General features: G+C 33.6%; 7 protein-coding genes across 7 annotated transcripts; 3 read left to right on the top strand and 4 right to left on the bottom strand.

Moving 5' to 3' along the window:
• Positions 1 to 267: 267 nt before the first annotated feature.
• On the bottom strand, positions 268 to 2,060 carry LOC113106813 (P2X purinoceptor 7-like). Its single transcript, XM_026268832.1, has 5 exons — positions 1,938 to 2,060; positions 771 to 907; positions 611 to 701; positions 466 to 531; positions 268 to 387 (listed from the first exon to the last, which is right to left on the bottom strand). Exons 1-5 carry the CDS (start codon positions 2,058 to 2,060, stop codon positions 268 to 270), a joined length of 537 nt encoding a protein of 178 aa, XP_026124617.1.
• Positions 2,061 to 2,423: 363 nt separating this feature from the next.
• LOC113106812 (P2X purinoceptor 4-like) lies at positions 2,424 to 4,864 on the top strand. The gene is made up of 11 exons (XM_026268831.1): positions 2,424 to 2,443; positions 2,762 to 2,831; positions 2,917 to 2,989; positions 3,091 to 3,187; positions 3,272 to 3,352; positions 3,432 to 3,573; positions 4,085 to 4,221; positions 4,297 to 4,390; positions 4,481 to 4,546; positions 4,639 to 4,746; positions 4,829 to 4,864. Exons 1-11 carry the CDS (start codon positions 2,424 to 2,426, stop codon positions 4,862 to 4,864), a joined length of 924 nt encoding a protein of 307 aa, XP_026124616.1.
• A 986-nt stretch (positions 4,865 to 5,850) lies between these two features.
• Positions 5,851 to 7,516, bottom strand: LOC113106811 (P2X purinoceptor 7-like). The gene is made up of 4 exons (XM_026268830.1): positions 7,394 to 7,516; positions 6,229 to 6,365; positions 6,069 to 6,159; positions 5,851 to 5,989 (listed from the first exon to the last, which is right to left on the bottom strand). Exons 1-4 carry the CDS (start codon positions 7,514 to 7,516, stop codon positions 5,909 to 5,911), a joined length of 432 nt encoding a protein of 143 aa, XP_026124615.1. The 3' UTR covers positions 5,851 to 5,908.
• Positions 7,517 to 7,879: 363 nt separating this feature from the next.
• On the top strand, positions 7,880 to 10,320 carry LOC113107949 (P2X purinoceptor 4-like). The gene is made up of 11 exons (XM_026270779.1): positions 7,880 to 7,899; positions 8,218 to 8,287; positions 8,373 to 8,445; positions 8,547 to 8,643; positions 8,728 to 8,808; positions 8,888 to 9,029; positions 9,541 to 9,677; positions 9,753 to 9,846; positions 9,937 to 10,002; positions 10,095 to 10,202; positions 10,285 to 10,320. Exons 1-11 carry the CDS (start codon positions 7,880 to 7,882, stop codon positions 10,318 to 10,320), a joined length of 924 nt encoding a protein of 307 aa, XP_026126564.1.
• Positions 10,321 to 10,834: 514 nt separating this feature from the next.
• Positions 10,835 to 15,276, bottom strand: LOC113107487 (P2X purinoceptor 4-like). The gene is made up of 12 exons (XM_026270041.1): positions 15,150 to 15,276; positions 14,843 to 14,990; positions 14,616 to 14,684; positions 14,380 to 14,452; positions 14,146 to 14,239; positions 13,499 to 13,579; positions 12,822 to 12,963; positions 11,688 to 11,824; positions 11,528 to 11,618; positions 11,383 to 11,448; positions 11,200 to 11,304; positions 10,835 to 11,072 (listed from the first exon to the last, which is right to left on the bottom strand). Exons 1-12 carry the CDS (start codon positions 15,266 to 15,268, stop codon positions 10,950 to 10,952), a joined length of 1,248 nt encoding a protein of 415 aa, XP_026125826.1. The 5' UTR covers positions 15,269 to 15,276; the 3' UTR covers positions 10,835 to 10,949.
• A 1,663-nt stretch (positions 15,277 to 16,939) lies between these two features.
• Positions 16,940 to 18,121, top strand: LOC113107485 (taste receptor type 2 member 40-like). Its single transcript, XM_026270038.1, has one exon. The coding sequence runs from the start codon at positions 17,156 to 17,158 to the stop codon at positions 18,119 to 18,121; it is 966 nt and encodes a 321-aa protein (XP_026125823.1). The 5' UTR covers positions 16,940 to 17,155.
• A 1,083-nt stretch (positions 18,122 to 19,204) lies between these two features.
• On the bottom strand, positions 19,205 to 20,721 carry LOC113107486 (glutathione S-transferase theta-1). Its single transcript, XM_026270039.1, has 5 exons — positions 20,538 to 20,721; positions 20,231 to 20,318; positions 20,009 to 20,159; positions 19,679 to 19,855; positions 19,205 to 19,594 (listed from the first exon to the last, which is right to left on the bottom strand). The coding sequence occupies exons 1-5, from the start codon at positions 20,647 to 20,649 to the stop codon at positions 19,394 to 19,396; spliced, it is 729 nt and encodes a 242-aa protein (XP_026125824.1). The 5' UTR covers positions 20,650 to 20,721; the 3' UTR covers positions 19,205 to 19,393.
• Between the last annotated feature and the right edge of the window lie 6,069 nt (positions 20,722 to 26,790).

Raw genomic sequence — 26,790 nt, 5'->3', positions numbered from 1 at the left:
ATTGAATGGTCAATCATAAACTGAATAAAGTCTTATCTATTGAAGTCTGTCTGAGACGGTACGGCCTGATAGAGTCTAAGACCATTGTATTTCCCATCAGATTTTTTCACCACCCTTAATTGATCCTCATCCACAAATGACACACAAAGGAAGCACTGCAACAAACACAATACTAAATGGTAGATTCATGTACAAGGAATCTCAGTTTAAGATGTATTTAGCCTGTGTAAAGCATTAATGAAACTGAAGTGCTATATGTCAGTGTTTCTAAGGTGTGTTGACCTCTTCTTGGTCCTGTATGACCTCAAACTTCCTCTCAGTGTAGTTCTGTTTTGCCTCTTTGGAGTAACAGCCGGTCCCAATAAGCCAGTCCAGGAACATTGTTGTCTAAAGACAAATTCGATGGTAAACATTTCATTACTTCAGACACTTTTCCGACTTGCTGAGGGTTTAAGGGTTACTCACAAGAGCATAATATGAGAGCGTAGATCCAATGTAGATGATTAGCTGAATGATGCTGAACTTTCCAGCCTGCGAAGAATTTACAAAACGTTTTATATACTAAAGCTAACATGCAAAGTAATGACAATATAGTATAATATAATCTCACCTTCCCAAACACCATCACATCAAACCTAATCCCATACATTTTAAAGAGCGTTCGCTGCTGCTCACCATTCACAATAGAGTATCTTGCAAACCTACACGAAATAATGAATTTAAATATCACACAGTTCACATATGTTCAATATGATTTAAGTTGTTCACACCTGAAATTGAGCCCAGGGTACAAGGTTCGGTTGCTTTCTTTTTCGTCCAAGCGGCGGAATGAGTATTTGGGCAGACAGCTGTGAAAGATGTGGTTCAGGTCACAGTCCCAGTTGATCTGGATCCCGATCACACCACCCTGTGGAGCAGATACTACCAGAGATGTAAAAACTGACAACAATTCACTTACCTACTTTGCAACTAAATTACAAAAATACACTACTGTTCAAAAGTTTGTGGTCCGTAAGATTTTTATTTAAAGAAATGAATACTCTTAATAAGCAAGAATGCAATAAACTAATCAAAAATTACAGTAAAGACATTCATAATGTTCCAAAAGACTATTTTAAATAAATGCTGCTCTTTCAAACTTTATATGAAAAGAACAGATCACTGTTTCCAAAATCACCTATGTAAAGCAGCATAAAAGTTTTCAACATTGATAATAATTAGAAAAGTTTCTTAAGCTCCAAATCAGCATACTGTATTGGGATGATTTCTAAAGGATCATAAGACACTAAAGACTTAAATTAAGGATACTTTGATGAATCAAAAGAAAAAAAGGAAAAAAATTATATATATATATATATATATATATATATATATATATATATATATATATTCTTTTTTTTCCCTAATAATATACATTACCATTTAAATGTTTGGGGTAAGTAATTTCTTTCTTTTTTTTAAAGATATTTTCTTTTTTTTTCAGCAAGGATGTGTTAAATTAATAAAAAGTGACTTATATTTTTAGAAAATATTTATATTTTACATAAATGCTGCTCTTTTTTTTACTTTTTACTCAAAAGTATCTCAGGTTCTTAAAAATATTAAGCAGCAAAAACTGTTTCTAACATTAATAATAAATTAGCATGTTGTTAATAAATCAGAATGATTTCTGAAGAATTATGTGACACTGAACACTGGAGTGATGGATGATGAAAATTCAGCTTTGCATCACAAAGTAAATCATTATTTTAAATAGTAATAACATTGTTATTTTAAATAGTGACAATATTTCACAATATTACTGTTTTTTTTTAATCAAATAAATGCATCCTTGATGAGCAGAAGAAATATCTTTAAAAAAACATAAAAGATCGTACTGATCCCAAACTTCTGACCGGTAGTGTATGTCCTGGTATGCTTAGAAAGAAAGGTTTTACCTCCACTGCTATCTCTGAAAATTTCTCCTTGGCCTCACTTACGATGTCTCCCAAACGGAAAATGGGGCAGTATGGATTTTTGTAGCGATTATAAATGCAACCTTTAAGGTCCGTTTCTTTCATTTCAGGCAGGATGTTTCTTCTAAGAGAAAAACATAAATGAATTACTATATTATCAGAATATACTTACTATTTGCTCAATCAGATTTTATATATAAGGTTGAACTCCTGAAATTGAAAATGTTATTGGTAGTGCTAACAGTTCACGCTTTATTTTAAGGTGTCCTTGTTACACATTACATGTACAGTACTTACTATTATAATAACAATCAATTGTACATAATTACATGGAAGTAACCATAAACTAAACCCTAATCCTCATCCAAACAATACAGTAAGTACATGTAGTTAATTAATATGAATAAGTACTTAAATGTATAGTTACACTCTAACAAGGACACCTTAATAAAGTGTAACCCATTAAGAATGTTAGTGCACCAACAGTTGTACAGTAAATATCATAGCAGGCCTGGGAAAACAGAAATGAAAACCTGACATAAAAAGACTTCTGTACACCAAATCTTTACTCATATAAAACTGCGACTTCCTCAAACAGATTCCTCAAAATCTCTGGAATTGGTAGCTTTGAACTGCAGTGTCAACTGTTTTTGATTCATTTTACAGTAAAATTGATGTTGATCAGTTTTCTATTGCCAAATAGCTTTGCTGTCACAAGTTTGAATCTTTATTAACAAACAACGAAAATAGAAATGAAGAAATGAATTCCAGATTCAGTCAGCCTTGTTTTTATTGATTTGCTATAGAGAAAACACTTTCTTTGTGTTAACAAATGTGATTCTGACTCCAGGCCAGAGACAGAGCAAGTGTCCTGAGGTACGATCAAATACTTCTATGTGTAGTCTGTTTTCACACAAGAAGAGAGCGTTGCATGTTGGATTACAAATGATTAATTTTACAGACTCCGAGTGAAGTCACTAAGTGTGAATCTGACAGTGATTGCAAAGAAGGATACAGTGATGTCCATGGCAATGGTATGCATTTATGTTCTCTCAACACAACTCCGTAATAATTCAGTGTTTCTGATGTAGGCTGTAAGGTAATGGCACAAAGTGAAGTCTGTTCCTCTTCACAGGTGTTCAGACTGGACATTGTGTGCAGTACTCTGATAAGATCAAAACCTGTGAGGTGCAGGCATGGTGTCCTCTTGAAAATGACGCCAATATTCCAAAGTGAGTGTCTTTAGCTAAATTGGGCAAGTTTGATGACCTTTGCTCGATTGAAACGGTGAATATTAATATAGTCTGATTTTACAGACCTGCTGTTCTAGGTGCAGCAGAGGACTTTACAGTGCTCATCAAAAACAACATACAATATCCAAAGTTCAAATTTAAAAAGTAAGTTCATGTATTTTAGTCTGATTCCAATTCCAAATGTTAGTGTGCTAGTGAAACTGTTGTTTTGTGTTATCTCTAGGCGAAACATTCTGCCTCACATCAACTCCACATACTTAAAAAGCTGCATGTTTAATCGTCAAACAGACCCAGACTGTCCTATTTTTCGTCTGGGGGACATGGTAACTGAAGCAGGAGAGGACTTCATTGTCATGGCTCTTAAAGTCTGTATCTTCAATAAAGCTGTATTTCTGTATTACTACTTTACAGACACAACTGTCAAAAATTTTGTAAATTAATATTTATGCAGCAAGGATGCATTAAATTGATCACAAGTGACAGCAAATACATTGATAATGTTATAAAAGTCTTCTGTTTCATTGATATAACAACACAACACTCATAATATGTGTTTCTTGAGCATCAAATCAGCATATTAGAATAATTTCTGATGGATCATGTGAAACTGAATATTCAGCTTTGCCATCACAGGAATAAACATTTTATATTTTAAAATATTTTAATACTTAAAATAGTTACTTTAAATAGTACAAATATTGTTTTACTGTAGTTTTGATTAAAAGAATGCACCCATTATGAGTATAAGAGATTTCTTTTAAAACATAAAAAAGTACTACCTTTGAACTTTTGAAGTATTGTGTATTTAGATTATTATTTTATTTATAGAAGTTTAATAAGTTAATTACTGTAGTTGACTGTGTTTGACTGTTGAAGGGTGGCATTATTGGGATTTTCATTGACTGGAATTGTGACTTGGACTTCTCGGAACGTTTCTGCATTCCCAAGTATTCTTTTAGCAGACTGGACAACAAAAATCCTGAAAATAACGTTGCCCCTGGCTACAATTTCCGGTAAATGCAGTTAAACTGATTTAGATTTTTTTTTATTGTAAAGCTACTGGGTAACAATTTTGTTCTTTCCCACAGATTTGCAAAGTATTATAAAAACAATGAAAGCATTGACACACGGACATTGATAAAGGCCTTTGGAATCCGCTTTGATGTCATTGTGTTTGGGATGGTTTGTGAACTTCTACTAGTAAAAAATAATAATAACTACCATCTATTTATTCAATTTTCGATATCAGTTAATCTCTTATGATCTCTGCAGGCTGGTAAATTCAATATTGTGCCCACTATTGTCAATCTTGGTGCCACTCTTGCCTTTCTCAGTTTGGTAAGCTTTTTTTTTTTTTTTTTCAAAGACACCTATTTGAGTAAAATGCCTTTGGCTCAATAATTTTTATGTTGTTTCTGAACTTCTCCCAGACGGCTGCTATTTGTGACTGGGTCATGCTTACTTGTATGAAAGACCGTGACAACTATGCCAAACATAAATTCATTCACCTGAACCAAAACGGTGACAGTATGCCACTGGTAAGTAAGTTAGAAAAATATATAATAATAAAATTACACAATATTATACTTATAAAAATGATATTATTTTATACTGTTATAGAGCTCCATGGAGACAAGCTCATATGGGACTCCATGATGGAGTGAACTGGACACTTTCACCGCATTTAAAACCAGTAAAACACAATATATTCTTGTATATATCCTATATATAGACTACTCAAAATGTTTGGGGCTGGTAAGCTTGTTTAAAGAAGTCTCTTAGTCACCATTCCTGCATTTATTTAATAATAAAAAAAATACAGTAAATATTATCACAATATAAAATAACTGTTTTCTACCATACATTTCAAATGTAACTTTTCCTATGATGGCAAAACTCACCACAAAAATGTAATGGTAATGTATACTAACCCGTGTTTATCCATCACATTTGAATATGATAATCAATATATTAATTAATACATTTTTATTCATTAGTTTGTGAGTGTATCAGTGTTTATTCACACTTAAATTTATTAGTAAATCAGGTTGACTGTACATGCTTTGACCTCTTCATTTGTTTTTTAAACTCAAAAGCATCTGTGTTAGGCAAAACATACTAACAGCATTTTTGTAATTATTATGAGACATAATTTGGTTGCTTTGCAGGTTAAAATTGTAAAAATCCCTCCTCATATTCTGTATTATTGATTGTGATTTATATCATTCCCATTTTGGCATTGGCATTGAGATTGAATGGTCAATCATAAACTGAATAAAGTCTTATCTATTGAAGTCTGTCTGAGACGGTACGGCCTGATAGAGTCTAAGACCATTGTATTTCCCATCAGATTTTTTCACCACCCTTAATTGATCCTCATCCACAAATGACACACAAAGGAAGCACTGCAACAAACACAATACTAAATGGTAGATTCATGTACAAGGAATCTCAGTTTAAGATGTATTTAGCCTGTGTAAAGCATTAATGAAACTGAAGTGCTATATGTCAGTGTTTCTAAGGTGTGTTGACCTCTTCTTGGTCCTGTATGACCTCAAACTTCCTCTCAGTGTAGTTCTGTTTTGCCTCTTTGGAGTAACAGCCGGTCCCAATAAGCCAGTCCAGGAACATTGTTGTCTAAAGACAAATTCGATGGTAAACATTTCATTACTTCAGACACTTTTCCGACTTGCTGAGGGTTTAAGGGTTACTCACAAGAGCATAATATGAGAGCGTAGATCCAATGTAGATGATTAGCTGAATGATGCTGAACTTTCCAGCCTGCGAAGAATTTACAAAACGTTTTATATACTAAAGCTAACATGCAAAGTAATGACAATATAGTATAATATAATCTCACCTTCCCAAACACCATCACATCAAACCTAATCCCATACATTTTAAAGAGCGTTCGCTGCTGCTCACCATTCACAATAGAGTATCTTGCAAACCTACACGAAATAATGAATTTAAATATCACACAGTTCACATATGTTCAATATGATTTAAGTTGTTCACATCTGAAATTGAGCCCAGGGTACAAGGTTCGGTTGCTTTCTTTTTCGTCCAAGCGGCGGAATGAGTATTTGGGCAGACAGCTGTGAAAGATGTGGTTCAGGTCACAGTCCCAGTTGATCTGGATCCCGATCACACCACCCTGTGGAGCAGATACTACCAGAGATGTAAAAACTGACAACAATTCACTTACCTACTTTGCAACTAAATTACAAAAATACACTACTGTTCAAAAGTTTGTGGTCCGTAAGATTTTTATTTAAAGAAATGAATACTCTTAATAAGCAAGAATGCAATAAACTAATCAAAAATTACAGTAAAGACATTCATAATGTTCCAAAAGACTATTTTAAATAAATGCTGCTCTTTCAAACTTTATATGAAAAGAACAGATCACTGTTTCCAAAATCACCTATGTAAAGCAGCATAAAAGTTTTCAACATTGATAATAATTAGAAAAGTTTCTTAAGCTCCAAATCAGCATACTGTATTGGGATGATTTCTAAAGGATCATAAGACACTAAAGACTTAAATTAAGGATACTTTGATGAATCAAAAGAAAAAAGGAAAAAAATTATATATATATATATATATATATATATATATATATATATATATATATATTCTTTTTTTTCCTAATAATATACATTACCATTTAAATGTTTGGGGTAAGTAATTTCTTTCTTTTTTTTAAAGATATTTTCTTTTTTTTTCAGCAAGGATGTGTTAAATTAATAAAAAGTGACTTATATTTTTAGAAAATATTTATATTTTACATAAATGCTGCTCTTTTTTTTACTTTTTATTCAAAAGTATCTCAGGTTCTTAAAAATATTAAGCAGCAAAAACTGTTTCTAACATTAATAATAAATTAGCATGTTGTTAATAAATCAGAATGATTTCTGAAGAATTATGTGACACTGAACACTGGAGTGATGGATGATGAAAATTCAGCTTTGCATCACAAAGTAAATCATTATTTTAAATAGTAATAACATTGTTATTTTAAATAGTGACAATATTTCACAATATTACTGTTTTTTTTAATCAAATAAATGCATCCTTGATGAGCAGAAGAAATATCTTTAAAAAAACATAAAAGATCGTACTGATCCCAAAACTTCTGACCGGTAGTGTATGTCCTGGTATGCTTAGAAAGAAAGGTTTTACCTCCACTGCTATCTCTGAAAACTTTTCCTTGGCCTCACTCACGATGTCTCCCAAACGGAAAATGGGGCAGTATGGATTTTTGTAGCGATTATAAATGCTACCTTTAAGGTCCGTTTCTTTCATTTCAGGCAGGATGTTTCTTCTAAGAGAAAAACATAAATGAATTACTATATTATCAGAATATACTTACTATTTGCTCAATCAGATTTTATATATAAGGTTGAACTCCTGAAATTGAAAATGTTATTGGTAGTGCTAACAGTTCACGCTTTATTTTAAGGTGTCCTTGTTACACATTACATGTACAGTACTTACTATTATAATAACAATGAATTGTACATAATTACATGGAAGTAACCATAAACTAAACCCTAATCCTCATCCAAACAATACAGTAAGTACATGTAGTTAATTAATATGAATAAGTACTTAAATGTATAGTTACACTCTAACAAGGACACCTTAATAAAGTGTAACCCATTAAGAATGTTAGTGCACCAACAGTTGTACAGTAAATATCATAGCAGGCCTGGGAAAACAGAAATGAAAACCTGACATAAAAAGACTTCTGTACACCAAATCTTTACTCATATAAAACTGCGACTTCCTCAAACAGATTCCTCAAAATCTCTGGAATTGGTAGCTTTGAACTGCAGTGTCAACTGTTTTTGATTCATTTTACAGTAAAATTGATGTTGATCAGTTTTCTATTGCCAAATAGCTTTGCTGTCACAAGTTTGAATCTTTATTAACAAACAACGAAAATAGAAATGAAGAAATGAATTCCAGATTCAGTCAGCCTTGTTTTTATTGATTTGCTATAGAGAAAACACTTTCTTTGTGTTAACAAATGTGATTCTGACTCCAGGCCAGAGACAGAGCAAGTGTCCTGAGGTACGATCAAATACTTCTATGTGTAGTCTGTTTTCACACAAGAAGAGAGCGTTGCATGTTGGATTACAAATGATTAATTTTACAGACTCCGAGTGAAGTCACTAAGTGTGAATCTGACAGTGATTGCAAAGAAGGATACAGTGATGTCCATGGCAATGGTATGCATTTATGTTCTCTCAACACAACTCCGTAATAATTCAGTGTTTCTGATGTAGGCTGTAAGGTAATGGCACAAAGTGAAGTCTGTTCCTCTTCACAGGTGTTCAGACTGGACATTGTGTGCAGTACTCTGATAAGATCAAAACCTGTGAGGTGCAGGCATGGTGTCCTCTTGAAAATGACGCCAATATTCCAAAGTGAGTGTCTTTAGCTAAATTGGGCAAGTTTGATGACCTTTGCTCGATTGAAACGGTGAATATTAATATAGTCTGATTTTACAGACCAGCTGTTCTAAGTGCAGCAGAGGACTTTACAGTGCTCATCAAAAACAACATACAATATCCAAAGTTCAAATTTAAAAAGTAAGTTCATGTATTTTAGTCTGATTCCAATTCCAAATGTTAGTGTGCTAGTGAAACTGTTGTTTTGTGTTATCTCTAGGCGAAACATTCTGCCTCACATCAACTCCACATACTTAAAAAGCTGCATGTTTAATCGTAAAACAGACCCAGACTGTCCTATTTTTCGTCTGGGGGACATGGTAACTGAAGCAGGAGAGGACTTCAGCGTCATGGCTCTTAAAGTCTGTATCTTCAATAAAGCTGTATTTCTGTATTACTACTTTACAGACACAACTGTCAAAAATTTTGTAAATAAATATTTATGCAGCAAGGATGCATTAAATTGATCACAAGTGACAGCAAATACATTGATAATGTTATAAAAGTCTTCTGTTTCATTGATATAACAACACAACACTCATAATATGTGTTTCTTGAGCATCAAATCAGCATATTAGAATAATTTCTGATGGATCATGTGAAACTGAATATTCAGCTTTGCCATCACAGGAATAAACATTTTATATTTTAAAATATTTTAATACTTAAAATAGTTACTTTAAATAGTACAAATATTGTTTTACTGTAGTTTTGATTAAAAGAATGCACCCATTATGAGTATAAGAGATTTCTTTTAAAACATAAAAAAGTACTACCTTTGAACTTTTGAAGTATTGTGTATTTAGATTATTATTTTATTTATAGAAGTTTAATAAGTTAATTACTGTAGTTGACTGTGTTTGACTGTTGAAGGGTGGCATTATTGGGATTTTCATTGATTGGAATTGTGACTTGGACTTCTCGGAACGTTTCTGCATTCCCAAGTATTCTTTTAGCAGACTGGACAACAAAAATCCTGAAAATAACGTTGCCCCTGGCTACAATTTCCGGTAAATGCAGTTAAACTGATTTAGATTTTTTTTTATTGTAAAGCTACTGGGTAACAATTTTGTTCTTTCCCACAGATTTGCAAAGTATTATAAAAACAATGAAAGCATTGACACACGGACATTGATAAAGGCCTTTGGAATCCGCTTTGATGTCATTGTGTTTGGGATGGTTTGTGAACTTCTACTAGTAAAAAATAATAATAACTACCATCTATTTATTCAATTTTCGATATCAGTTAATCTCTTATGATCTCTGCAGGCTGGTAAATTCAATATTGTGCCCACTATTGTCAATCTTGGTGCCACTCTTGCCTTTCTCAGTTTGGTAAGCTTTTTTTTCTTTTTTTTCAAAGACACCTATTTGAGTAAAATGCCTTTGGCTCAATAATTTTTATGTTGTTTCTGAACTTCTCCCAGACGGCTGCTATTTGTGACTGGGTCATGCTTACTTGTATGAAAGACCGTGACAACTATGCCAAACATAAATTCATTCACCTGAACCAAAACGGTGACAGTATGCCACTGGTAAGTAAGTTAGAAAAATATATAATAATAAAATTACACAATATTATACTTATAAAAATGATATTATTTTATACTGTTATAGAGCTCCATGGAGACAAGCTCATATGGGACTCCATGATGGAGTGAACTGGACACTTTCACCGCATTTAAAACCAGTAAAACACAATATATTCTTGTATATATCCTATATATAGACTACTCAAAATGTTTGGGGCTGGTAAGCTTGTTTAAAGAAGTCTCTTAGTCACCATTCCTGCATTTATTTAATAATAAAAAAAATACAGTAAATATTATCACAATATAAAATAACTGTTTTCTACCATACATTTCAAATCTAACTTTTTCCTATGATGGCAAAACTCACCACAAAAAAATGTAATGGTAATGTATACTAACCCGTGTTTATCCATCACATTTGAATATGATAATCAATATATTAATTAATACATTTTTATTCATTAGTTTGTGAGTGTATCAGTGTTTATTCACACTTAAATTTATTAGTAAATCAGGTTGACTGTACATGCTTTGACCTCTTCATTTGTTTTTTAAACTCAAAAGCATCTGTGTTAGGCAAAACATACTAACAGCATTTTTGTAATTATTATGAGACATAATTTGGTTGCTTTGCAGGTTAAAATTGTAAAAATCCCTCCTCATATTCTGTATTATTGATTGTGATTTATATCATTCCCATTTTGGCATTGGCATTGAGATTGAATGGTCAATCATAAACTGAATAAAGTCTTATCTATTGAAGTCTGTCTGAGACGGTACGGCCTGATAGAGTCTAAGACCATTGTATTTCCCATCAGATTTTTTCACCACCCTTAATTGATCCTCATCCACAAATGACACACAAAGGAAGCACTGCAACAAACACAATACTAAATGGTAGATTCATGTACAAGGAATCTCAGTTTAAGATGTATTTAGCCTGTGTAAAGCATTAATGAAACTGAAGTGCTATATGTCAGTGTTTCTAAGGTGTGTTGACCTCTTCTTGGTCCTGAATGACCTCAAACTTCCTCTCAGTGTAGTTCTGTTTTGCCTCTTTGGAGTAACAGCCGGTCCCAATAAGCCAGTCCAGGAACATTGTTGTCTAAAGACAAATTCGATGGTAAACATTTCATTACTTCAGACACTTTTCCGACTTGCTGAGGGTTTAAGGGTTACTCACAAGAGCATAATATGAGAGCGTAGATCCAATGTAGATGATTAGCTGAATGATGCTGAACTTTCCAGCCTGCGAAGAATTTACAAAACGTTTTATATACTAAAGCTAACATGCAAAGTAATGACAATATAGTATAATATAATCTCACCTTCCCAAACACCATCACATCAAACCTAATCCCATACATTTTAAAGAGCGTTCGCTGCTGCTCACCATTCACAATAGAGTATCTTGCAAACCTACACGAAATAATGAATTTAAATATCACACAGTTCACATATGTTCAATATGATTTAAGTTGTTCACACCTGAAATTGAGCCCAGGATACAAGGTTCGGTTGCTTTCTTTTTCGTCCAAGCGGCGGAATGAGTATTTGGGCAGACAGCTGTGAAAGATGTGGTTCAGGTCACAGTCCCAGTTGATCTGGATCCCGATCACACCACCCTGTGGAGCAGATACTACCAGAGATGTAAAAACTGACAACAATTCACTTACCTACTTTGCAACTAAATTACAAAAATACACTACTGTTCAAAAGTTTGTGGTCCGTAAGATTTTTATTTAAAGAAATGAATACTCTTAATAAGCAAGAATGCAATAAACTAATCAAAAATTACAGTAAAGACATTCATAATGTTCCAAAAGACTATTTTAAATAAATGCTGCTCTTTCAAACTTTATATGAAAAGAACAGATCACTGTTTCCAAAATCACCTATGTAAAGCAGCATAAAAGTTTTCAACATTGATAATAATTAGAAAAGTTTCTTAAGCTCCAAATCAGCATACTGTATTGGGATGATTTCTAAAGGATCATAAGACACTAAAGACTTAAATTAAGGATACTTTGATGAATCAAAAGGAATATATATATATATATATATATATATATATATATATATATATATATATTATTATTTTTTTTTTTTTTCTAATAATATACATTACCATTCAAATGTTTGGGGTAAGTAATTTCTTTCTTTTTTAAAGATATTTTCTTTTTTTTCAGCAAGAATGTGCTAAATTAATAAAAAGCGACTTATATTTTTAGAAAATGCTGCTCTTTTTTTACTTTTTATTCAAAAGTATCTCAGGTTCTTAAAAATATTAAGCAGCAAAAACTGTTTCTAACATTAATAATAAATTAGCATGTTGTTAATAAATCAGAATGATTTCTGAAGAATTATGTGACACTGAACACTGGAGTGATGGATGATGAAAATTCAGCTTTGCATCACAAAGTAAATCATTATTTTAAATAGTAATAACATTGTTATTTTAAATAGTGACAATATTTCACAATATTACTGTTTTTTTTAATCAAATAAATGCATCCTTGATGAGCAGAAGAAATATCTTTAAAAAAACATAAAAGATCGTACTGATCCCAAACTTCTGACCGGTAGTGTATGTCCTGGTATGCTTAGAAAGAAAGGTTTTACCTCCACTGCTATCTCTGAAAATTTCTCCTTGGCCTCACTCACGATGTCTCCCAAACGGAAAATGGGGCAGTATGGATTTTTGTAGCGATTATAAATGCAACCTTTAAGGTCCGTTTCTTTCATTTCAGGCAGGATGTTTCTTCTAAGAGAAAAACATAAATGAATTACTATATTATCAGAATTACTATTTGCTCAATCAGATTTATATATAAGGTTGAACTCCTGAAATTGAAAATGTTATTGGTAGTGCTAACAGTTCACGCTTTATTTTAAGGTGTCCTTGTTACACATTACATGTACAGTACTTACTATTATAATAACAATGAATTGTACATAATTACATGGAAGTAACCATAAACTAAACCCTAATCCTCATCCAAACAATACAGTAAGTACATGTAGTTAATTAATATGAATATATGAATATATATATATATATATATATATATATATATATATATATATATATATATATATATATATATATATATATATATATATAATTTTTTTTTAATTTTTTTTTTCTCTAATAATATACATTACCATTCAGTACTTAAATGTATAGTTACACTCTAACAAGGACACCTTAATAAAGTGTAACCCATTAAGAATGTTAGTGCACCAACAGTTGTACAGTAAATATCATAGCATTTGCAACTATAAAACTTGTGTACTACCTTATATAATTAAATGCTGGAAATCTGATGTTATTCTTGATCATCACAGTGAAATTTTCTGCAGATGCCAAAATAGCAGGCCTGGGAAAACATAAATGAAAACCTGACATAAAAAGACTTCTGTACACCGAATCTCTACTCGTATAAAACTGCGACTTCCTCAAACAGATTCCTCAAAATCTCTGGAATTGGTAGCTTTGAACTGCAGTGTCAACTGTTTTTGATTCATTTTACAGTAAAATTGATGTTGATCAGTTTTCTATTGCCAAATAGCTTTGCTGTCACAAGTTTGAATCTTTATTAACAAACAACAGAATACAGGACAAACAGACAATCAAGAGTCAATCCTACATTCAATTAGGACAAAATACTGTTCACCAAAAAAATAAATTTTAGCTCATTATTTACTCAACTTCATGTCATTCAAAACCAGCATGACTTTCTTATTTGTAATGAAAAATGTCTCAGGTTTTTTTGGAACATACAATGAAAGTCACTTTCATTATATGGATGAGAAAATATTTTTATATTAACGTAATATCTGCATGTATTACATACAGGTTTGGAACGACACAAGAATAAGTAAATAATGACAAAATGTTAAATGAAAACTTTCCCTTTATTATGAATTAGCATGTATACAACACCTGGGATTCCTCTTGTTCTCAATGGGGCACCAAGCTGTAACTTCACATGTTTTCTTTTGTATATCTAACTTCACACAGGCACCTGTTTGAACACCTTAAAAACAAACACAGAAGCAAACCTCAGATCATGCAAAAACTTCCAATAATGGTTTTCGATTAAATAAAACACTTGGGTAGTGATAGTATTTCCTGTCAAGCTGTATGCCTTAAAATAGTTTCTTTATATGACATTACCATGGTTAAGTTGATTAGAAAGACCTTCCTCACAGTCTTTATCTGTTTGACACTGTTTCCCATGTGGCAGAACCTGAAGTGTGAACATAAAACCGTCTGTTGAATGGATTATATTTGGCTTAAAATGGTAGTGCTGAATTAATCACACACCAAAAAAAGAGCATTTTTTTTTAAAGTTTAAAATACATTTTGTATTGTATTACCAAATAAACTGAGATTTGAATAGCTGCACTTACCTCGGGGCATTTACCTTGTTTTTGGTTTGTTACAATGACATTTGTTGCCACAAAAAAGGAGTTTCTTCCCTGCCGAAATAAAAGAAGAACAACATTATTTATTAGGCTACCTTTATTTGTTTGACTTATTACCTTAACTTACTACCTCGTATTTAAGAATCACTGGAATGAGCATAAATCTGTTTTTGTGGCATGAAAAATAATAATAATAAATGGTGTATTGTTACCTGATATGGTCCACTGTAGTCCACCACATCCCACACAACTTCTCCAATGTCTGGTATAGTTATATTTGCAACTCCCTTAACCTTTGTGGTAACAGAACTCTGGACAGGATCGTACTTTTGATATTCTTTATTCCATAACATCATGATGCTGTAAAATAAAGACATTACTTTCACTTGATGCTGAGAATCAAGAATCTGCCTTGGTCAGTGTACATGTAAACACTCACTGTCACTGACTGTACATGAATGAGCTTTTGTTGAATGATGCGAGGAAGACATGCAAGAAACAGCGGACGCAAACACTTACCAAATGAACATCAAGATAACTCCGTTTAACGTCCATTTCAGCGACCCGAGTCTGACGTTCTTGATTTTGACGAGTTTTTGCGTGTCATATTCACAGAGGTTCAGCAGAGTGCAAGGCATGGTGGTGACTTGTAAACAGTCAAGGCACTATGACAGCGGGTGCAGCTGTGCGGAGCTCGCACTGTGCAGGAGGAGGAGGAGGAGGTCACGTGGTCTTTTGGAAGACAGTTATTTTAGAACTCTCTTTCTTGAGACGGAGAAAGACTTTTCACTTACAGCAGACTAACGTATTAAAAATTAGGCTACATTATATCCTCTTTCATCTTGGAATCATGCCTTCTCTGTCTTTAACATTATTTTAAATACATTTTAAACAACTAGGCTATTTTTTCGTTTCTGCGGAATTCCATTCTTTTTTAAATCTTAACTTGAAAGATGAAAAGTCATATTTTTCATTATTTTAATTTATAAGGTATATATTTCAACTTATTTATATAGGCCTTCATATTTAACATATTTTTTATAATATTTCCATACCATTCACAGTGGCCCCAAAAACAAAACATTTCAAGTTAATTTTTTGACAAGAGTCAAGGAGTAAATGCAAGGATCATTCCTGCCTAAATTAAGAAAATGTGTAAAAAAAAAAAAAAAAGTATAATATGCAGAATCATTTATTTGAACAACAATGCAGTTAAACAGTTATTTAAAATTTAAAATAATAAAAAATTCCTGGCAAAGTTTAATTTCAGCAGCCATTACTCTCTGGTGTCACCTGATCCTTTAGAAATCATTTTAATATGTTGATTTGGTACTTTAAAAACACTTGTTTTTCTTAATATTTTTGTTATGTATTCTTTTCAGTATTCTTTGTTACAGTTTTATTTGAAATAAAAAATCTTTCATAACATTATTAATATATATAATATCACTTTGTATCAGTTTAACCCATCTTTGCTTAACAAAAGTATTAATTTCTCTTTAAGAAAAAAAAAATCTTTAATGATATCTGAATGTGAATTTGCTATGAATTAACCTCATACAGGCCAAATCTAATTTAGTTTATTTAACACCATGCACAGAAGAATCTTCAAGGTTTTTTTTGAGTTTCTTTCATGTTGTTACATCACAGTCTCATCAAAATACTTTTTTTTCATCTGTCAAACCAAGGTCAGCGTGATTTTTCCAAGTAAGACATGATCCTGGATCAACATTATTGTCCAGAAATATAGACTTGACCCAAACCCTACCCCTAAACCTAACCCTATTTATTCCTAAAATCAGAGGGAAATGATGCTAATTAACAAGAGTGTAGAAGCACCTAACACTGATTGTCAGCCTAAAACAGATATTTCCTGAAAAGTTATATCTCAATTCTGATTGGTTGATTGGAATGTTGTTCCAGGATCAACAAGGATGTTGATCCAGGAACATGTCGTACTTGGTGAAATCACGCTCACCGTCAAACCATTATCCTGTGCATGATAATGGAGAAACTTGAGAGTGGAAAACTTAAGTCCCCAGATCTTATATATTTGCATAGTAAAATTGTACAGATTGCATTTTATCCAACATGTTTCCAACTATGTCTAAATAGCAAACAAACAAGATTTGAATAGGCAAATTCTGAAAACTGATTACATGAACATTCAATACTGATTGTTACATTGACATATGAGAGCAAATGCTCAAAATCTCAGTGTGTACAGTAAGTGACACACATGAGCTTTATATTGACCATAAGCGAAAAATAGAGATAATATAGTAAATTCACAACAAATCTTGTTTTAGGTTTGTGTAAAACTGTGGTAAACATGGTGCATTTCTCTCATTTTACCTAATTTGTGTTTTCAGCTTTGAACAAAGCCTGCTCTGATTCACCCCCATAAAGTCACTTTGCATAAGAGATTGAGTCCCTGTTTCTACATAAAACAATACGCATCTCGCCAGACCTCATATCAGTGCAGGACTCTGCTTTGTGTACTTCACTCTCTGAAGAGCAACATCATGACCCTCGTTGGGCAAGTTCTTTTTTTTGTCGCACTTTTGATAGTTGGTGTTTCTGGAAACATTTTTAACCTCATTTTTACTATACAACAGCAAGTGAAGACCAGGAGCGTTCAGACTGTCAATTTGATCCTAAACGTCATCTCCATCAACAACATTATCTTGGTACTCGCCACCTTCGTGTTGGTGGTTAGTATCTTTCAGGATCCCCTGATTTGGTGCATCAGGCCATATCCTTTATCTATTCGGACTGAAATATATCTAATGATGAGTTGTAGCTTCATCAGCTTCTGGGCCATTGCATGGCTGAGTCTCTTCTACTGCATCAAAGTTGTGAATTTCTCCTCTGAGTGCTTCCGAGCACTGAAGAGGAACATCTCCTCTGTGATCAACGCTGCAGTGCTGCTGAGCTGTGTGTTCTCCTCCTTGTTGTTCTTTCCTATGTTCTCACTCGATGCAGCAGATTCAATGGAACAAAATTACAACGTGAACGACATTGGCAACTTGACCTGTCCACTGCCCTCCTTCACTATACAGATGAACGCAAACGCATACGCTGCTGCTATTCTTTGCCTCCTCTGCCCGATCCCTCTGACGATCATGCTGCCTACCTCTCTCAGAATGGTCATCCATCTATGCGCCCACACGCTGGCTCTCAAGAAGAACCAGACCCAGGTGCAAGGATCTGACTCGTACCTCCTGGTGTGCAAGATTACTGTCTCCCTGGTGGGAGTTTATATGTCCACTCTGTGTATCGTGGCTTTGTTTATCATTATAAGGTTAATTGGGCTGTCTATCACCTACCACATCTTAGCAAGTGCCTTTAGTTTTTACAGTGGCATGACTTCTCTCCTTCTGACAGCTTCAAACAGGTATCTGAAAGAGAAGCTCTGGAGTCTGTTCTGCTTTTGGAAGGCAGAGGAACAAGGTAGTAAAAGCCAGACAGTTGTGACAGGGGATGTGTGATCTGATTATGACAGTCTACTTCAGGGACTTGAATTCTTCAAATCAAAAACCTCTTGTTTTAAGTCTCTTAAAAATAAAGAAAGTAATAGTAAGTAATAAGGTAAACATAAAATTAAGATTTAGTCACTTTGGATAAAATCATCTGCTAAATGAATGCTTGTAACTGTTCCTAATTGACTTTATACTACAGTTGGCTGAATAGTCAGGAGAATAACCAACACAGTTTCATAACAATTCTTAACTATTTTTATATTTTGGTGATTTGGTTGCTAATTTGTTTGAATCTCACTCTTATGTTTTCATATGATCTGATTATGTGGTTATGTTTAGGGATAGACCATCATGCTTAATTTTGAACATTTCTAAAATGTTATTGTTAGATTCACAGTGCATGATTCCATACAAAATCACCAACTCTTAAAATATGTATGTTTTCTTTTGCAGTCGGGTTGGAATAACTAGAATCAAGTTAGTATTTGTTTAATTTATTCAAATAACATTTTCAAGTCACATTATGTAGCGTAATGAATGTATCTTGCTGTGATAAAACCTTTTTTGTATTGTGTTCTATGTAGACAGACATAGTCATATATTTTACTGTGAAAAATATCAATAAAAAATTCTGTTCCTAAGCAACTGAAAATAGCTAAAGACTATATTACTCATATCTCATACTTATACTGCATTTGCTGTTACAAGTTTGGATAAGACTTTATTTTATATAATGACAAAAAGACTTAATAACAATATGAACAATTATATAATAACAATAAATTATGCATAATTAAATGCAAGTAAGCCAAACCCTAATCCTAACCCTAACCATATAGTTAGTACATGCAGTTAATTAATATTACTCAGTAATTAAATGTATAATTATACTGTAACAAGGACTCCTAAAAATAAATCATAACTCAAGCTTGGGATTGTGCATGCATTTTGGCTTTACCAGTCTAAATCTATGCTTTCTTAAGGCTATGTGAGCATAAGAAATCAAATTTATTAGACAGTTCATGTAAGAGTTTACTTTAAATGTTGAAATATGAGATGTTGGTATTTCCCCACTCAAGGCAACACATAACATAATATATGAATACACTGTAAATTGTACAAATGCATACCTTTAGGCATAATTTTATTTTAATGTTTTTATTTTGAATACAATGATTTCAATACTATAATATTTTCTAAACCGTGTTAGTCCAAATTACTGCACAATAACTTGATGAAAGATATTGTTTAATACTACATTATTGGACCGTCCAAACAGACTCAGTTAAACATTTTCTGCAACTTTAGCTTGAGAAACTCTGGTAAACCTTTTTTCTCAAAGGTTTGTGGCAATGTATCAACGTTCATGATAACCTTATGGGCTTCATCGAAGACTTCCACACCGAGCTCCTTCTTAACTCTGTCTCTCCAGGCACTCAGAACAGGTCTGCCTTGAAACACATCTAGACCTGTACCGACCGGCTTCAAGACACGCAAACAGAATTGGTAAATATGTCACGTTTAAGTAAAGCACTTGGTCTAAGAAATCAAATGCACAACATGTACCTGCATTATCTCCACGATAGCTACAAGATCAGCCAGAGATATTTTATCTCCAATTATAAATGGCCTGCTCTGAAGAAACTTGTCCTCAAAGGTTTTCAAAGATGCGTTGAGGTCCTCCACAGCAGCATCCATTTTCTCCTTAGACACCGGGGCCCCAGTGACTGCAGGTACGACCCCCTAAAATTGGAAAATATTAGTTTGACTGTGAATAATGCATGCATTAAAGAGAGTAAAAAAGCAGCTAAAAGAAAGCTTGCATAATCACAGTTTACTCAGTACACACAAACACAACAAATGACCGGTTTAATGTTTAATAAAAGCGACTCTTACCCTGAACCAGAAAACCTTTGACCCATGAGTTCTTATGTTCGTGTGCTGCCAGGAGAGAAACTCGTCGACTCGTGCACGCTTCTGCAGGTCAGCTGGATACCAGTGGTCAGGAGTGCGATGTTTCGCTGCCAAGTACTGTAGTATAGCTATACTATAGAGAAAGTATACAGTCTTACTTATAATCTTAATACGAATCAAATGTAAATCAGGGCAACAACATACCTCTCTGTTAGAATAAAATCTCCATCTTTGAGGACAGGAACTTTCCTTATGATGCTGACCTTACCAAATTCCTCTCCATATTGTTCACCTTTAGAGCACGGAGAAAAACATGTCTGATGACTAATGCACTTTTTCACAATGGAATAAAACATAAACTTAAAACTGTCAAGAGTATAAGGATTTTTTTTTTTTAAACATGATCAACGTTAAAAATATTTTTATCAGGTGAAACAGCTAAATGTTACAACTGCAGATTACCAAGATTGCATGCACAATTCCATAAAACAGGTACATAAAAATAAATCACCTGCAGATAAATCCACGGCTTTGAATTCAAAGGGAATTTTATTTATCTGGGCAAATAGGAAGACGGAGCGGCATGGCTGGGAATGCAAATCGAGATACAGTTCCAGTGGCATTTTGGATGAGAAGTGTCCAAGACGAGCGACTCTCCGGACTCCTCACCCTCATATGTGCTGTATTTATGCTCCGCCCTCCATGGGTCAATGGTACAATGTTCTTGCGACAACCTAACACTACCATGTTGTGGCTGTCGGCTTCGTTTATCTAATTCTAAGCGTTAGATGTCATGATCAAAGACAAATGGCAAGAGCTGAGAAAAACTTGTCTGCATGTCATGAGGAATTTGTCTGAGATATCGTGAAGGGACGAGAGCGAGAGATAAAACATTGTCTAGAAACTGAGTAGAAACTTTTGACTAAAAAATGTGGCTAATAATACTTTTCCCAGTATAATGGTTAACTCGGTTTTCTGTGCGTTTTAGGGGGTTTGCGTTAAGAAAGATTGCTGTAATATGCTAAAGTCCATTCAAAATCACCCCATCCGTGAATCTTCCTAACTCTTATGACCAGTTTATTTAGTTAATTATTAATCACTAAAAATATCACAGTCATCCAAGTAGTAGGCTAATTTGAATTTCAGCAATGTAAATATGCAGCACTTTTATGCTTATAAGCTCTTATTATACAGGCATCTTTCCTGCATCAAATGCTTTACCCCCAAAAAAGAGAGAGAGTTAAAAATTTTGGAATATCATAAAATTCTGTTTTAGATCTGACTGTTTATTTTACTTTATATACATTTATAAGTGCCATGTGCACTTACAATGACAGGTCAGTTTCGTAATTTTTAATTGAAGAATTCTGCCACATGATGGAGCAAGAACACCTTTTCTTTTCACAAAAGGACAAATTTGACTCAAAAGCCAGCAGCACCTTCTGGAGCAAAAAGCAGTGAGCGAGTAGTATACCAAATGTCCAGCAATTAAAATGAATTTACTCACCCTCATATCATTTCACTTTATTCTTGAAGAGAACGTTATAATGAAAATTATATAAGGAAATTCGTTAAGCTCTATATAGCATCAAAGGAGTGCTATTTCTGCAATGGGAACCAGACGATTGTCCTTATCAGATACAAATTAAATCACGTAAACTGTAGACTGATAATCATATCCAGGCAACTTCCTTGTTATTCCCATTATGTAGATAAATCAGAAGGTAACTTTGTGTTGCGCATCCCCTCCTCATTTGCCCTATATTACTGCTATGCACTCAGAGGTGATTCTGGTGTGCTTGTAGTTGACCTTCTCAGTGAGGACAGGCTGTGGGTGCACAGTTTGGATTTCGAAAGTGTGCGTTCTTGTTGGTTTTGTGTTGTATTTCAGAGGAAAAGTACAATATTGAGATGGATATTGACCCTTTGATACATATGCAGTAATTGTATACTGACACACCTTTGATTATATTAAACTGCATAGGGAAATCACAAACCCAAATCTCAAATACAATGTAACTCTTCATTGTTTTTTTTGTGTTTAACTGTTAGATCATCCACCACAGCCCCATCAAACTCCAAAGAGAAGTAAATAAAGATCGCTTGTGGTTTGGAAGAATAAATGTAATGGTTCTGGTGAGGCCAGTGGGTTTTTCCTGCTGAGGCTCTCGGCAAGACTTCACTCAAAGTCTGGTTTGAATTTAAATAGGCATGTGGTTCCAGATTATAGCAGATAAGTACCAAACGGTCTGTGTAAAACCAATCGGTCTGTGTAAAGGCTAAGATTGTTTCTCCATGATCTCTCCTATAAACGGAAGATGGTATTAACAAATTCACTTTTTTATTGCTCTGAGAGGCATGCATTGCTTCTGTTTGATTTGGTGACGTTTTTTCTAAAAAAAAAAAACAAAGAAAAAAAAATTAAGGATTAGTATTTTTGTTTGTTATTATTCAAGGAATAGGAGATGACACAGCACTGCTTCTGAATCGTTTGCTATCCTTTTGTAAATGTGAGGTTGAATGAAAAATTTATTCTTATTCAATTTGATAATATTTACTTCAGTGAGCCTTGTTCTCATAGTCTGAATATAAGTAAATAAAAACCTTCTTTAAAGTTTTTTTTAAGTTAGATTACAGTTTTAATTAATAATTGTTATTGTTTTTACATTTTTAGCTTATGTCCTTTAAATTATACTAACACAACTTCAAAACTATTCAAATTAATATTAAATATTATTTATAAATGCTTTGTATTTTAATTTGTTAGTTCATGTTAATATATAACCAATCTCAAGTAATGTAGCTGATAACATTTGATTACTTTTTGATTAATTTACTCAATTTTATAAATTTCAACTGTTAATCATTCTCAAACATTTAAACCAGGCAGGGTTAACTTAACAGACTTTCGCCTCTTCTTACTTTGAGATCATTCTGAGGATTAATGGGTTTAAAAAAAAGAAAGAAAGAAAGAAAGAAAGAAAAGAAATATAAAGTTTAATAGCTATGATATGATAATGTTTTTTAAATCAAATCTTTGCATAGCCAATTTCTTTAAAAAAAAACAACAACAACCAACAGGTTATTTTTATAAAATAAGTTGACCATATTTAAGTTTTCCAAAAAAGAGGACAGTGGTGGGTGTGGTTCATTGTTGGAGCAGGAGGCGGAGTTTCGCCTAACATATAGGTATTGCAAAGTTTTTTGTTTGTTTGCTTGCTTGCTTTGTTCATAGAATAAATAAAAAGAAAACAAGTTGATAGAACAGAAAAATAATAGCGAACTATAGAGGCTCATTTGTAAATAAAAAATAAAACAGGTCAATAGGACACAAAAAGAATAGATAATGCTTGTGTTAGAAGGTCATTATCTATAATGATAAAGTAGAAATAATAGAGAATGCCAGTGTTGAAGGCTCTTTTCTGTTTAAAGAGGTCATATAACGTTGTTAAAAGAACATTATTTTGTGTATTTGGTGTAATGCAATGTGTTTATGCAGTTTAAGGTTCAAAACACATTATTATGTACATTATTGTTGCTCATTGTTCTGAAAAGCAAGGTGTACACTGATTGGCCAGCTATCCAGTGCATTGTGATTGGCTTACCAATCACCCTTACCAATACTGTGGTGCCCTGGCTCTACAAGACACAACCAATAAAACCCATTACAAACAAGGCATTTATAGCATCCAGGGTCAAACAAAGATTGAAGAGATTTATTTTCAGCTGTATCTTGAAAATGATTACTCAGCTGCTTGGATTGAGTTGGGCAGGTCATTCCACCAGGAGGGAACAGTTCATGAAAAAGTCCATGCAAGTTTTATCACAGGTGGAATGCAAAATGTTTCAATACTGGCATTTCAGTCAAATGTATTTTATGCAGTGTTTCAAACATTTAACCCACTTGGCAAAATCAACCAATGGCAAGAGTTTAAAAGTAGCCAAATTCTGTGTAAATGCAGGATTTGGCAATCCTGCATCCAAAAAGAACTGCAGGAGTCAGGATCTGCATAACAGAAACGGAACTCACCGAAATCGAAAGTGAAAGTGAACAGCGCGAAAGCTCATTTAAAAGAGATTTAAATACTCCGCATAGCATACTGAGAGCGGCTTCCTGATGCACCACAACATTAGAATGTTAAAATGAGTGGACGCGAAAATCGAGGGAGAGAAACACATGTTGCGGGAGCAGAAGCAAATGGTCAGAAATTTAGCGGGAGCGGGATAAAGAAAGCCGACTCCCGGACATTTTGGGCGATTAAGAAATCCCGAACGGACGCATTTTTTAGGTCCAAAAAGAGAACGTATGGAATTATTTATAAATAAACCAAAGTAGGAAATACATAACCGAATAAGCTGTTCTATTATGTCCTAAACTCCTGAAACATTGTCTCATATTTTCACTCAATACAATTTATGAAAGAAATCAATTAAATATGCATGTGGGTATATGTGGGGTAAATTTAAAATGTAATTGTATTATGTAAATGTATTAATAAGGCCAGGTAAAAGTAAAATGTGGAAGTTGTCGAGATCTCTCGTCGTTTTTCTACACTCTAGGCTAGGTTGTATTGTATTTTATAATGAGTGTCCCATAGAGTTCTGTTGATTCGCTCTGTCCAGAAGCAAAAGAGTTAAAAGTCACGTGGAGAGATCAGGCAATATTGTCACTCCGGCCCATGAGAAAAAAAAGCGGTGTATTTGAGGAAAGAGAACAAAGAAATAATTGCATATAAATAAGCGCGGTCTCCACAGCAGCAGACGTCCACAGGCATCGCGCGAGCTTGCACAACCTTCTCAGGCACGTCCACTTCCAGCTGCGGAGCTCCAGGATACAGGAGGAGGATGCGGGTCTCCGGGCTTCTGTCAGGCGCTTTCGCTCTGCATGTGCTCCTGACCGCGAGATGCATGCCTTTGCATGAGGGACGAGGACTCAGAAAGCACAAAGAGCCTCCGGTGAGTTTATTAAAGCCCACATTGGATACATTGTTTGATTATAGTTCTTAAAAACCTTAGGCTGCTGTTTATTGAGTGTTTTTTTAATATATATATCTAGCTGGTCTAAAGTTGTAACTTGCCACAACATTTTTAAGTTTGATTTTTTCTTTAAAATGTTTAAGAAATTATTTGTATTTTTACTTTCATGCTAAATGTCAAATACAAATAGATCAGCTGCACGAAGAAAGCAAAATTTGTTGAGTTTTGTCTTGATAACATTATTGGCACCAGACTCGTTTATACATCATCATCATCATTAATCAAAAATTGCGTCTGAAAAACAGCGTCTGAAGCCTAGAATTACGAGCCAGAACCTGTCAGTTTCATCTGGCTTTGTTCACCTTTTATGATTCAAGTTTAATGATGCTTACCGGAGTAACTTTATATCATTTAACTGTTTAACTGCCACTAAATACTCTTGAAAGCCTAAATGTATTTTCATTTTTTTTCAACTCAAAATATACTTACAGGCTTCCTGTTTTCTTTATGGTTTTCTGTTAATGCCCTATATTTGAGTTGTTTGTTTGCTTATTAAAATGACCTAACCTGTCATCACATTCTTGTGATCTGAAAAATGGATTTTAGTGTTGTGTTTATGATATAATGTTGTCTGTTTGTTCTGTCGGCAATGACAAAAGAGCGAGGGATTGTGCAGGCATGGGCAAGTTTGTCTTTTCTGTGCCATCTGGAGGGACACACACTCCCTCTCACACACAGATGCATACTGTAGAGAGAATTTAGGGAATGTGATAGTCTGCTCACAGAAACCCCACTGTCCTTTTTCCTGTTATGATTATTTTGGCCCCTTGTTCCCAGGCATGTCCACTGAAAAAAGAAAATAGATTATGTAGTTTAACAACTGTGACAATGGTTGTTTATTTTTTCTTATTTTCACATACCCATCCCATCTCATTTTCACATTTGACCTGGTCACCAGGAGCGGAAAACATTGGCAAAGGTGGAGCTAGGACACCCAGTTCATTCATATCATTTATTTGAGGTTAATATTATGCTGCTTAATATTTACACCACCTGAGTCATGTAATTTTCAATTAATTTTAGTTAAGGTTGAATGCCTGAGTATGAGAAGCATAAAAAAAACATAAAAGTTTATTGCATTAGTGAAGCCACAACAAAACATCAAACTGATTGGGAAAAATTTTGATTATTATTTATATATAAAAAAAGAGAGGCTGGTTTATACACTCCTGTATTGGGACTGTGCTGTATAAGAGCAGTTTTATTGGATCTGTAGGTGCTTATGTAATATTGTTTTATTTATTTTTGCGAAAATAAATCTGTCAGCTGTATATTGGTGTAAGGTTTATAATATTGAGTTTAATAAAACTTCTGTAAAAAAAATACATGTAGGCTATACTATATGATCAACGGTTTGTCTGGTATGGTTTATATATTATTATATATATACTTTTTTATTTATTTTGAGGAAAAGAGTGGGAATTCAGATGTAGTTAATAAAATTGGCTAGGTACACTGGTACACTCAATAGCATATCGGAAGCCAAACTCACATAATTACACGCTAGAGGTTTCATAATGTAGCTTTAAAATTGGACATTTTTGTAATACGGCCACTGAATGAATTCACCTGCAACCCAAACAGTGTTTCCAACACAAACAACATTGTGTTTTAGAGTCTAGCAGTTCAAGGTTATTGGGTCAACTGGTTGGGAAATGCCTCTGCTAAGAGTTTGACAGGGTCATTCAAGGAAAACCTGATCTTCTTGGATGTGTCAGAGCAGGAAT

The sequence above is a fragment of the Carassius auratus genome, chromosome 8 (genome assembly GCF_003368295.1).
Source record: "Carassius auratus strain Wakin chromosome 8, ASM336829v1, whole genome shotgun sequence".
In the NCBI taxonomy this organism is placed as follows: domain Eukaryota; kingdom Metazoa; phylum Chordata; class Actinopteri; order Cypriniformes; family Cyprinidae; genus Carassius; species Carassius auratus.
The sequence above is the reverse complement of the archived record's forward strand: the minus strand, read 5'-3'. Positions and strand labels throughout refer to the sequence as shown.

What these genes read in the sequence shown, in the direction of transcription:
- LOC113106813 (XM_026268832.1), bottom strand. Translation starts at nt 2,060, where the DNA reads ATGAAAGAAACGGACCTTAAAGGTTGCATTTATAATCGCTACAAAAAT. An exon ending in TACCCTGGGCTCAATTTCAG is followed by an intron (nt 702 to 770) that starts GTGTGAACAACT and finishes TATTTCGTGTAG; the next exon opens with GTTTGCAAGATACTCTATTG. An exon ending in ATGTGATGGTGTTTGGGAAG is followed by an intron (nt 532 to 610) that starts GTGAGATTATAT and finishes AATTCTTCGCAG; the next exon opens with GCTGGAAAGTTCAGCATCAT.
- LOC113106812 (XM_026268831.1), top strand. Translation starts at nt 2,424, where the DNA reads ATGTTAGTGCACCAACAGTT. An exon ending in GACAGAGCAAGTGTCCTGAG is followed by an intron (nt 2,832 to 2,916) that starts GTACGATCAAAT and finishes TTAATTTTACAG; the next exon opens with ACTCCGAGTGAAGTCACTAA. An exon ending in GCCCCTGGCTACAATTTCCG is followed by an intron (nt 4,222 to 4,296) that starts GTAAATGCAGTT and finishes TCTTTCCCACAG; the next exon opens with ATTTGCAAAGTATTATAAAA.
- LOC113106811 (XM_026268830.1), bottom strand. Translation starts at nt 7,516, where the DNA reads ATGAAAGAAACGGACCTTAAAGGTAGCATTTATAATCGCTACAAAAAT. An exon ending in TTTCAGAGATAGCAGTGGAG is followed by an intron (nt 6,366 to 7,393) that starts GTAAAACCTTTC and finishes TCTGCTCCACAG; the next exon opens with GGTGGTGTGATCGGGATCCA. An exon ending in TACCCTGGGCTCAATTTCAG is followed by an intron (nt 6,160 to 6,228) that starts ATGTGAACAACT and finishes TATTTCGTGTAG; the next exon opens with GTTTGCAAGATACTCTATTG.
- LOC113107949 (XM_026270779.1), top strand. Translation starts at nt 7,880, where the DNA reads ATGTTAGTGCACCAACAGTT. An exon ending in CCAAAGTTCAAATTTAAAAA is followed by an intron (nt 8,809 to 8,887) that starts GTAAGTTCATGT and finishes TGTTATCTCTAG; the next exon opens with GCGAAACATTCTGCCTCACA. An exon ending in CTCTTGCCTTTCTCAGTTTG is followed by an intron (nt 10,003 to 10,094) that starts GTAAGCTTTTTT and finishes AACTTCTCCCAG; the next exon opens with ACGGCTGCTATTTGTGACTG.
- LOC113107487 (XM_026270041.1), bottom strand. Translation starts at nt 15,268, where the DNA reads ATGCCTTGCACTCTGCTGAACCTCTGTGAATATGACACGCAAAAACTC. An exon ending in ATGTGATGGTGTTTGGGAAG is followed by an intron (nt 11,449 to 11,527) that starts GTGAGATTATAT and finishes AATTCTTCGCAG; the next exon opens with GCTGGAAAGTTCAGCATCAT. An exon ending in CGCTCTCATATTATGCTCTT is followed by an intron (nt 11,305 to 11,382) that starts GTGAGTAACCCT and finishes ATTTGTCTTTAG; the next exon opens with ACAACAATGTTCCTGGACTG.
- LOC113107485 (XM_026270038.1), top strand. Translation starts at nt 17,156, where the DNA reads ATGACCCTCGTTGGGCAAGTTCTTTTTTTTGTCGCACTTTTGATAGTT.
- LOC113107486 (XM_026270039.1), bottom strand. Translation starts at nt 20,649, where the DNA reads ATGCCACTGGAACTGTATCTCGATTTGCATTCCCAGCCATGCCGCTCC. An exon ending in GATTTTATTCTAACAGAGAG is followed by an intron (nt 20,160 to 20,230) that starts GTATGTTGTTGC and finishes CTTTCTCTATAG; the next exon opens with TATAGCTATACTACAGTACT. An exon ending in CAAAGGTTTTCTGGTTCAGG is followed by an intron (nt 19,856 to 20,008) that starts GTAAGAGTCGCT and finishes TTCCAATTTTAG; the next exon opens with GGGGTCGTACCTGCAGTCAC.